The sequence below is a fragment of the Marmota flaviventris genome, chromosome 1 (assembly GCF_047511675.1).
Source record: "Marmota flaviventris isolate mMarFla1 chromosome 1, mMarFla1.hap1, whole genome shotgun sequence".
Lineage (NCBI taxonomy): Eukaryota > Metazoa > Chordata > Mammalia > Rodentia > Sciuridae > Marmota > Marmota flaviventris.
The window spans coordinates 76036253-76047940 of record NC_092498.1 but is presented as its reverse complement, the minus strand read 5'-3'; the positions used below and the strand labels follow the sequence as shown (position 1 = coordinate 76047940).

At 34.7% G+C, this 11688-nt stretch overlaps 1 protein-coding gene across 1 annotated transcript in view; it reads left to right on the top strand.

Moving 5' to 3' along the window:
• Positions 1-384: 384 nt before the first annotated feature.
• The window catches only part of Meox2 (mesenchyme homeobox 2), a 64942-nt gene continuing 53638 nt past the window's right edge, over positions 385-11688 (top strand). Inside the window, exon 1 of the mRNA XM_027932776.3 lies at positions 385-1238. Coding sequence (XP_027788577.1) covers positions 725-1238 — 514 coding nt within the window. The 5' untranslated portion in view covers positions 385-724. The remainder of the gene's footprint in view (positions 1239-11688) is intronic.

Below are 11688 nucleotides of genomic sequence, written 5' to 3'. Positions count from 1 at the left end.
AAACTTCAGAGCGTGCGCCAAACTAGCTCTGTTCACGTCTTCCGTGCTCCTCAAGAGCTAGGCGCACGCTTAGCTTTCCTGCAGGTGACAGTTCATAAGCGGCACTAACAAATCGCATTTTCTGGGACAAGTGAATGGGTAGCAAACTAGGTGCATGGTTGGAGAGGGGGCCGCCTGAGCCTGAGGCGCGGGGCCGCTGCCAGCTCCGGCGGGATTTAGGCGCCCGGCGCGCGGCGTGTAGTCCTGGACGCTGACTGGGTTGGGCGGGCGCGGACGTGCGGCGTCTGTCCAGCAAGCTATGCGAAGTGGAAGTGAGAGCGCGTGGTGGCGCAGACTGAGCAGGAGTTTTGGAGGGAGTTTGCATGTGGTCAGCGCTGGGCTCCTAAGCCAGCCCCCAGCTCACATTACACTCTATTTATAACCTCTCAGAGTCATTTCCCCCTGAATGCAGTTCTCTGGGACCACCTTCTTTTGGCTTCAACTGCTCCCACTCTTGACATCTGAGCTGCTCAGAGGGAAGCTTCTCCAGGTCCGAGTGTTTATATGTAAAGGAGACTGGCCGCTAGGGCTCAGGACCGGGATTATCCAAGCTCTGCAGAAAAGCGAGAGGCTATTACTTTTGAAGGGGGAAAAAGTCACACGATTTCCAGTGAAAAGTGACAGAGGGTGGTGGTGTTTGGAACCGTCCTGAAGTCTTCTGCCTGGATTCCAAGACTTGCATGCTATGGAACACCCGCTCTTTGGCTGCTTGCGCAGCCCGCACGCCACAGCGCAGGGCTTGCACGCATTCTCTCAGTCCTCTCTTGCCCTCCATGGAAGATCTGACCATATGTCCTACCCCGAACTTTCTACTTCTTCCTCGTCTTGCATAATCGCAGGATACCCCAACGAGGAGGGAATGTTTGCTAGCCAGCATCACAGGGGGCACCACCACCACCACCACCATCACCACCACCACCATCAGCAGCAGCAGCATCAGGCTCTGCAAACCAACTGGCACCTCCCGCAGATGTCCTCCCCACCGAGTGCGGCTCGGCACAGCCTCTGCCTCCAGCCTGATTCCGGAGGGCCGCCGGAGCTGGGGAGCAGCCCGCCGGTCTTGTGTTCCAACTCTTCCAGCTTGGGCTCCAGCACTCCTACCGGGGCCGCGTGTGCTCCTGGGGACTACGGCCGCCAAGCATTGTCACCCGCGGAGGCGGAAAAGAGAAGTGGCGGCAAGAGGAAAAGCGACAGTTCAGGTAAGAGCGTGCAGAGCACCCTTCGAGAGAGTGCATGCCATTTGGAAAGGGGGCGGGGAGATGCCAGGAAAGATTCTCGCACTACTGTGAGAGGACTGGGAAGATGAGAAAAGTCTTGCCCCCTGGCTCCCGGTGGCCAAATCCGGCGGTGCAGCTTTGGTTCGGTTATTTGGAGGCACGTGTTTTCCTGAGGGTAACACATACATGGCCAGCAGGACTAAGCTTTCCAAGAGCCCAAACTAGTTTACCAGAAGGTTGTGTAAAAAGGGCAAGCGACAGTATGTGAAATCGATTGCGAAGCATGACAGTCCATCAGACACACACGCCAGGAGGGGTGTGTGCCCTGGGATGCGGCGTCTGTTGGGCTGGCGTGCGTGCGGGGTGCTGCTCCTTGACTTTTTGCTTACACATTCCCGACTCCGAGTGGCTTGATTTTTCCCATCGTTAACTGGATTTCCAAATTATTGCACAATGTTTGGAACTTGTAGTGGAACTTGGCAGAGTGCATGAGAAAAAAAAGTTTTAGTTTTTTTTTTTTTTCAATATTCTGATTTTAGAGTTCTTTAAATAGTAACCTCTTCCAAATGGTAAAATATTCCTTTTCGCGGAGGAAAGAAGACATTATCTAGGAATTTAGTGTTCAAGGAATGCTTCAGAGAATTGTTAATAAATAGATGCTTAGGGTGGTCTTGAGGAAAGACCATTCTTAATCACAGTTCATGTTTGTGTGGTGTTAATCTTCTAAACAAAAAAAAAAAAAAAAAAGAATCCGAGTTTCAAAAGTAGAAAATAAAATCCTCTCTCAATTGGACGATATCTGGACAAGTACCGAGAAGCAAACAGCAACTTGGGTAGTGCTGGTTCACTTCTGGCTTAAAGGTGATATGCTAGCGTGTGCGCTAGAGCACTGATCTATAAGCGAATAAATTGAGCAGACTCCTCAGAACCTCCTTGAACTCTGGTGTCTGAAGGTGCTGTTTTACCGAGTAGATTTTAAGGATCCTGAGGAACTGAAAGTTTTCCAGACAACTCTTCTAAGCCCTTAGCTATCTCTATCATACAACTGTTAAAAGATAGTTTATAAGGGAAGAAGTAGTGAGTTTTCTGCCGTGGCTATAGCGCAACCTGAATTCCATCTTTTTGGAAGGTGTCATTTTACAATGCTTGATTTTTTTTTTTTTTTTGAGCAATTGTGTCACTAGTCCTAAAAGATAATCTCAGGTATTAGTTTGAAAAATTGAAAAATGTTTATTCTCTATAAAACTTTAGCTAAGATGCTTTATGAGTAACAATAACTGAGCTATTTCATATTACATTGTAGCGATGGCATCAATTGTTCTTTAGTGTTCGATTGGAATGGATGCTTCTGTCAAGGTCTCAAAATCTAACTTCTACTTTCAAAGGTCAGGGGTGAACTTTTAATGCTCCCTCACAAATTAGTTTATATCTAACAAAGTTACCAGCTTTATCACTCACTTTTATGGATTTTACTAACTATAAATGTAATTCTCTTAAGACAATGAGTTGAAAGGCTAACCATAGGATAAATGTTTCCATTATCATTAGAAAAAAAGTAAATTTTAGAATGCAGTGAGCATTTCACAGACTGGGCATTGAAGATGAGTCATTTGGGTACACATATCTCAGTGCAGGTTAGTCAGAGTACTTTTAAAATTACTGGAAAGTCTTACTGTTCATTTTACTTTCTGCAATGAGGAACCTATGTGATGGATTGTTCCTTATGCTTCCTGAACTGAATCAATGCCCTTAAGTTTCTTAGGGCAAAAATAATTTTCATACAAGCATGTTACTTCTGGTTGGGGGAAACAGAGAAAGTGGGATTCCAGAACTTACGCCCTTAAATTATTTTAATAAAAATTTTCATTTAAAAATAGTTAATAACCATCCCCCTTCATCATTGGAAAATAACACAATAACAAAATAAACCTTAGTTTTATAATTGAAGTGGATAAGTAGGGTACTGGAAAAACAAACAAAAATAAAAATTTGTATCAGCTGCATAACAAGACAAAATCACTGAGGACTTAGAATGAGTTTTTTCTTTGAAGGATATTTTGAAAGAATGTTTGACTAACAAAAAGCAAGTACCACAAAAGTTTCTGGTTAAATCTATGTACTGTAAACTTGTTGAAAATAAAATTCAACTTACCAGTTTCAATGTCTGAGTTAATATTTATCAGAACACTAGATAAGTTTGAATTTAAAATATTTTTCTCCTGCAATGATATTGCATCTGGTAATTCACAATTTATGTTCAAATTATTTTATTTATAGTACTATAAGGATCTTGATCTAATAGAAACTAAAGCAACATAAAAGATTATTATGATTCTGGTACATTAGCATATATCTCATTACTTATAACATGGTTTTGATATTTCAGTAGTTCTAAAAATTAAATTAATTTTGAAACTTTGCAATTTAAAATTGTATTAGATGAAAATTAAAACATACATAGTAGAGGTCATTTGATTTTGTCAGGCAATTTATAATTACTAGGTACTTGTAGTTGAGAGTTAGTGCTATACGTAAATCTAAGGTAAAGTTGGAACCAGAATTCTGAATTCCTGTATCTAATACCCAGACTACATGTGTATTTATTCATTACTTTAAGTTCTAATAGAATTTTTAGTGCCAGAAAATATTGATGAATGACTGAAATATTTATAAACCTACATTTTTATCCTTACTACTAGTGCTAAACTTAAAATTTGTAACATTTTTTCAGTATGTATTTATACGCATTTTCCTTCCACAAACACACATGAACAAACTCAAACACATATACAAACTTAAAATGCTTAGTAGTTTAGAAGCAAGCATTTATAGACTTTGGTCTTCCATTATAGTTTATTGACAATTGAAAATAACCAAGTTTAATAGGAAAGTACACCATTATTTTTTATAAGTGTTAAACATTTTTGTAACTTTTAGCCTGCTATGCTTTCCAGTATTATTAGTAAAGCCAACATCTGCGACATCTTCAAAGGGACTCTTAAAAAACAAAACTTTACAACTATACTTAAAAAAATCAGTACAAAGCAGGTGATTCTGAAAAATGTCTATAAACAGTGTGAATTACTTGGCTTCAATTACATTAGATTGTTCTCTAAGCAATGCAGTGGTAGGTATAAATTGCCCACTTTCATTTAAAATAACCAAAATTAACTAAAGTAACTTTAGCTTTCAGGTAGGCAATATACAACATAAATATGTAAATATTTTCTATTTGAATTATTTTTTTAAAAAGTAAGCATATATTTTATTTTAAAAAATCAAACATATCCAAAAAATAGGGGAGGATAGGCAAGCAATTATTTGGAGAGGTGTATTTTACTAGGTTTTGAATCATAATTATATTCTTATAAAATGGCAAATATTTTATTTATAGTCGCTAGATCATGAACCATTTGTTTTCCATGTATGTGTACATGCTTGTATACCAAATGACAAGCAAGTATTATATTTAATATTCTGGAAGTTAAACCCAGAGTAATGTCTTACTCAAACTATTTCAGGTATTATAGTGTAAATTTTCCTAGCTATTTCAGTTATCATGGTTTTTTTGAGGAAAAAAAATGTAACTTTTTTATTCATGTCTGTGTTACTATATTATGGCTTTTCCTTATTTGTATTAAAATAAAAACTAGTTTGCTGGATCTTGAAAACTACAGGAGAATATTGACAATATAAATGACATAAAGGTATGGAATATAGAATAACATTTTATTATTTTTTATGGATGTTAGCTTAATTTTAGGTGTGAACATTCTAAAGTTGTGACCTGATATTAATAGTAATTATACTAATAATAGTAATTACTATAATTATTGTTGTTGTTATTATTATTATTCTAGGTATCATTGACCTAACATGAGTGTTCATAGATGACTACACTCAAAAGTCAAGAGCAGAAATTCATTTAGAATGAAGTGATTCAAGGTTGAATGTAAGCAATGAATGGAAGGAAGAATGCAAATATACACAGGACTAGCTCCCAGTTCTGCGTAAACCTCTTTATAGTTTATTTGAAAAGGAAAACCATTAAAGTAAGGCAAGGTAACACACAAGCTTTCACTCAGATTAGAAACCCAACAGTAACTATTTAAAATGTTAACTGTTATTTTATAGTAATTATCAGTTGAAACCATTATGTTGGCCCCTTGTAAGCTGATTCCTACTAAGGAACTGAAAAAAAAAAAAAAGAAGAAGAAGAACATTTTAATCATTTCTGCATTTTTCCTTCTGTGTTTGAAAACAGATACTTCATCCTAGTGCTGGAATGTAATGTTATAATGTTTATTGTAAGACCTGATCACTTGAAGAAATTGATTTTAAATAAAAATGAAACAGCAGAAAGGATCTATTCTATCTCTAGAATTGGGGAAATTTGGGACACTAATTCCATATCCAATGGAAGATTTAATCTTTTTCATTGAAAAATGTCAACCTATGAATGAATTAACAGTTGATTTATGTAAAGTAAAATTCCTATTTATGATTCTATTACATGTACTTGACATGGTAATTTGCTTTGTGTGGATGATTTTATTCATTTATTATGTTTAAAGGGGCAGCTTGAAACATAAAACAAAGTTAGGTGTACTATTTAGATTTTCATTTCAAGTGGGAAAAACAATATAATACAGTAACATATTTTAGTTTTAGAATGTATTTGCTTCATTGATTTATATCTAAAATTTTGGAACATACCTCTTTTTCAAGCATTGCTATAAGAATTGTAATTATCTACGATAAATCAATGATAAGGATGGAAAACAATAGAAAATAAATTACACTAGAATTTGTTAATAATTATAGATGTTTTATCACTCCCAAATTTCTGGGTCTTAAATTTTCAATTTCCTTCAAACTTTTCAGTTAGCCTTTTTTTTATACTAATAACACATCTGTGAGTGAAGTTATCATGTGAAGTAAGACTATCAACAATAGCATTTTTCTCCCTGAATTATAATCATAAAATAAGAAGGACTAACTCTTGACTGGCCAGTTAAATTACATTTCTTGGCTTATGGTATTGGTGAACAACTGCAGTGTATAAAGAGAAAAAAGTAAGTATGTAAGGAAGAAATAAACATAAACCAAGATCAAAGTCCACAAATTAGAAATAGGTAGGTAAGATGTATTTCCTATTTAACATACGTGACAACATATTTTATTTCAATTTGTTTCTATATATTATGTTTTAATCATAAATAAAGTTCCCTGATTCATATATAATTTTATATATGAATTATATAATTATATAATTATATAATTTTGTTGTTGTTTTGTAAAGGATGTAAAGGTTGAAATACTGACATTTCCCTATTTTTTGTTATTGTGCCCTTATCACTACTTCTTTGAAAAGTTGTATTGAACAGAAGCCCCCAAGTCAAGAAGGAGTAACAGCATACAGGATAGTTGGATGTAGAGCTTTTCACTAATCCTAAATCAGAGTCACTATGAGGTTCAAAATCCAATTGCAGAAAACCTTATGGAATATTTTAGGTAGTAAAACTCACAATGATAAAAGTTCATTGAGGTTTCAACCTTCAATTTGCCTACATATTTTAAGGCAGAATTAATCTAAAACTGATGCCCTTTTCTTTAATATTCTCCTTTATTTCACTTAAGGTCTAAATATATAGTGAATTTACTTCCCTTTAAGAAAGTTGTGTTACATGGTATTTTATCATACAAGCTAATCAATAACATAGCTACTGATCTATCTTTTCAAGTCTCAGATATTATTTTTATATCTCTGAATAAGCTTTTCTATTTAAAACCTTTTGACATATGTTTTACTAAATTAACAGAAAGTTATGTAGTGAGAGTTTGAATTAATTATAAATTGTCTCTACTTTTGAAAACTTAAATACACAATAAAAAGTATTTCATTGCTAGTGAAATCTTCATTTATAATGTTGTATTTTCCACAGCAATATAGTATTTCTGCAATTATGCATATTGTTCTCTATAAATTTTGTACTTTGTATTGATATTTTGGTTTTTACGGATTCCAAAAGTATTGTGTATGTTCATTGGCCTCTTCTGTTCACATATGAGCAAGAATGATCAGGTAAAATCTATGTTATATCTACACATTCATAAATAGATTTTTGTGAAAGACAGGAAAAAAAGACTTTAAAATGATCACTTTGCTTTCTCTATACTTGATAGATTTTAAAAATTTATATGCTATATTCATTTCACATGATATTTCTGCTATGGCATTTAAAAATTTAGCATGTACTTAAAATAATGATTCTAAGATGCTTGTGTATATAAGTAACTTAATTATTAAATCTTTGGAATTTTTACTTTCATCAAAAATATAATATGTTTACTACGTAATGACTCATAGTTGTGAAAACTCTAGGTTTTGATTAAAACTTCTAATTCAAAACTTGTTGCTCTTCAAAATTTTATAAAATAAATTTGGTGTGGGTATTGCAACTATATTTCAATACTGTATCATTTGTTTTCATGAACTTTTTAAGAGGCCTTTAATTTGGTAATTGCAGTTTGCCTAGGCTATTGTTTGAAATTATGAAATATGAGGTGATCCCTTTTCATAGTTTTTAGTTTTTGTAAGTTGCAAAGAATAGATAAGAGGGCTGGTGCTTAATTAGCTAGGATGTGGCAGCTATACTTAAAGCATATGTTAAATCAGTGCATTTACATAAAGTCTTAATGTATAGGTATATAGAAAGTGTATGTATATTAATAGACAGAATTTGAAGCAGAATTTCTAATAGTACAAGTGAATCAGAGCATCCACACTAAATGCTGTAATATGATGTTAAATGTTCCACTTACAAATAAAATATTAAGCTTGAAGCATGTAGAGCTGTGTGGAGAGTCTAGAGGCTGAGCTGGTAATCAATGATAGTTGTGAAACTCCAACCTGCCAAGTCCCCTGCAGTTTTTTTTTTTCTTTTGTTTTTCTCTTTTCCTCATTATTCTCTGCACAATTCAAGAGATTCCCATAATGCTAAAAAACAAACAAACAAACAAACAGAAAACAAACAAACAAACAAAAAAACCTAGTTTGTCTTGCATGACTGTGGGCAAGAAAATAATTAAGATGAAGTCATCTTGCAGGCTTTGCGGAAATGTACAGGAGAGTCCAACTTAAGTTGGCAGATGCCAGTTGAATTTTAAAGGCCTGGAATTTTACTCTTTGAAAATATAGCCTTAAAGCTTTGCCAGAAATGACACCCAAATAAAAACTAATTTTTGCAAAGCGATAGTTATTTGCAGTGGTGAAACGTATTCAGTGTCTGTGAAGGCGGCTTCTTGCACTGTCTGGACTGCATAGTCAACATTTGGATAATTATTCATAGCTGCCTGAATAACTAGTAAACTAAACTGAGGCATATTCTTAGTAATTGAAAAATTAAAATAAAATGGGCAATGACTCTTATCAAATGAACAGTGGATATAAAATAAATTTTGCAAATTATTGATTTGTTTGGTAGCTAAAACACATGGTTTAGAAAAATAGAATTATGTCATTCAAAACTTGGAACTAAGGGGTAAAACTTAGCTTTGATTTTGTGGGACATCGGTAATGTAGCAAATGGCTTTCACAGTTGAAGAACCATCAGAATAGTGCTTTCCCACTAACTGGGTAGAATGAAATCAAGTGATGTTTCTCCTTATTTAATATTTTTTCAAAAGTAAAATGAGATCTCAGTATATTTACTGCCTTTAACAATTAAAATCTTCCCAACTATAGCTGTGTTTACACGGGAACTTTTTTTCTCATTTGAAATATAAACGGGTCTGGATGTATTAAACTAGACAGCATGTGGATATAAACTGTTGAGACAGATTGAAATGACAGGAAAGCCAGAGTTCAGGCATCCAAATCTGGGGGCCTGCTGCCGCCCACATTTTCAGGATTAACATTTTGTGAACATTCACGCTCAAATTTCAGGGAATAATAGATGCTTTTCCTTCTAGGACTATTCTTTGTCCTGAGAAATCAAATTTATTCTTGGATACCCAAATGTTTGGGAAAATATGAAAAAGCAGCAACATTGTCTTTTTTCTTTGCAGATTCAGCTCTTAGTTGATAAATTGTAAATGATATCTCATATTTTCTTAGCATAAAAGAGAAGGAAATGGGTGGCACACTCAGTGATAATTGAAGAGAATTTGATAATGATGGTTTGATGTTGGGTGCTATTATATGGAGAAAAAGAAACAGGAAATAAGGAATTATCCAGGGTCTATCCCTAATTGGAAAATATTAGCTCCCCAAAACCTGAGAGGGTAAATGGACCAGAGCTCTCATCAGGATCCAATGAGAGCAACAGGACAGAAGTCTTCTGGCAAAGTCCGGGCCTAGCTGGAGGATTGCAGCTCATATCAATTATCATCCCAAAACTTGTCCTTAAGTCCTCCAGTCTCCTTCTGTTGCCTCCCATAAGCCAAATATAACCAGAAGCCGGAGCACAGGAGCCTCATGGATAAAATGCATAAAAGTGAACCTAAGGGAATGTGGGCCACATAGGAGACATTTGGAGAGTAGATCTGGAGAAAACAACAGCCAAGGCTAAACCCTCCCATTTTCTCTGACTAACTGTCAATCCTTGGCCAGCAATATATTTCTCTTTACCTTAGTTTCCTGAAAATTAAACTGACTGAATATACATAAAACACTTAGGATAATGTCTGACTCAGTAAGTATTTGTTGTTATTTTTGTAATCTATCCATAAAGATGCAGTTTTGTGGTGGGTGTGCATGCTCTGAAAACTATCTCTGTCTTACAGTACCTATTTTTTTCTTTTTTTGGTGGCCCTAGGGATTGAACCTGGGGACTCATACATGCTAGGCAATCACTGAACCATACCTCAACCCCTATGTATTTTATTTTTAAACAAATATTCCCATAAAAAAGTGTTGCTTACCTAAATTATTGATATACATTTAAAATAGCCTACACTATCTCTAGAATTGAAAGAATCATGCTATTTTCCTGAAATGTGTGGTGATTTCCAGCCAGGTTTTATAACAAGCTCAAGTTGCCTTCATGACCCTTAAAATCTTTATTCTGTAGCTTCCTTTGCTTGGGGGATATTCTTATTCCCCATTATTAGGTGTCTCCTGCCACTTGTTCATCAAAGTCTGTTTTCAATAAAAGCATATATTAAACAAATCAAAGAAAAAAAACTCAGTCTCATACAAAAAAAGTAGTAAATAGTGGAACATTTGGTCAAAAGGAAGTAGAATTTAAATGGATTCAAATATGAGAATTGAATTTCCTTTCTCTGTTATAACTGTTAACTAGGAGAGTGAGTGTGACATTTTCTTACTATGTTATTAAGTTTATTGCAGAAAGAATATATATATACATACATATATACACATACATATATGTATATGTGTATATATATAATATATAAATATATATATATATTTATATATTATATATATATATATATATATATATATATATATCGTAGCTTTTTGTTATTTTTAGTGGTTCTATTTGAAGACCCTCATGAATGGCAAATATGCAAACACTACTAAAATCTAAAAACACATCTCACATAAAACACACAAGAAAAGTTTCATTTCAGTGGCCACTTCTTTTTACAAAGGAAATACTTTATTTGTTTGTTTATAGTTAATAAATTCTTGAGAAATACTGCTTAGGTTTGAGGTAATACAGGGCAGCAAAGTCCTGAGGAACTGGCCACATTCATTTTATGTAATTTAGTCTCCTCTCCTACACCCTGTGCACTGTGGAGAATTCAGAAATGTACTTGAGGCAGATTTAAAATTATTATATGCAATGGTCTTCAGTGGTTGTTTTTGAATAAATAATAGAACCAGATACTGCATTAAAATCCCAAATGTAGAGTTAAATTCTTTTGAAAATTCATAGCAATTTGGTCCCTAAAGTGAGAGAAGTTCAAAGGCATAGTGAGAACTTCTCTGCTTTATAATAGAAGAGCAGGAAGGCAGGAGAGATCAAGATACTGAAAGGACAAAATACTGAATGTTCAATGATACACAGGGGTGACAAGAAAGGCCCAGCTGCCTCAATTCGTTCATGAACTCTTTGATTTCAGAGTGGGTTTCATTTGTCCAAGTTTTCTCAATGCTTTTAATATATAATCTTTAAACAGATCATCAATGGCACTAGAAGGGACTCAAGACATTACCCAGTTCAGCAAATGTATTTCCTAGATGAAGACATGTGCCCAGAGAAGTTAAGTAACGTCTGCCCATCTGGCCAAGTAGTGGCAACTGAACTTCCATATCCTGACTTCAGCCCAGTGCTCTTAAAAGGAAAATCTCATAAAATATTTTGAAACCTTAAGTTTTCAGTCTTCCCAGTAAAAATAAATTTCAGGATCATTTAAAATGTTGGCTACTGCTTTTGAGAGAACAAAATGTAATTTGACAAAA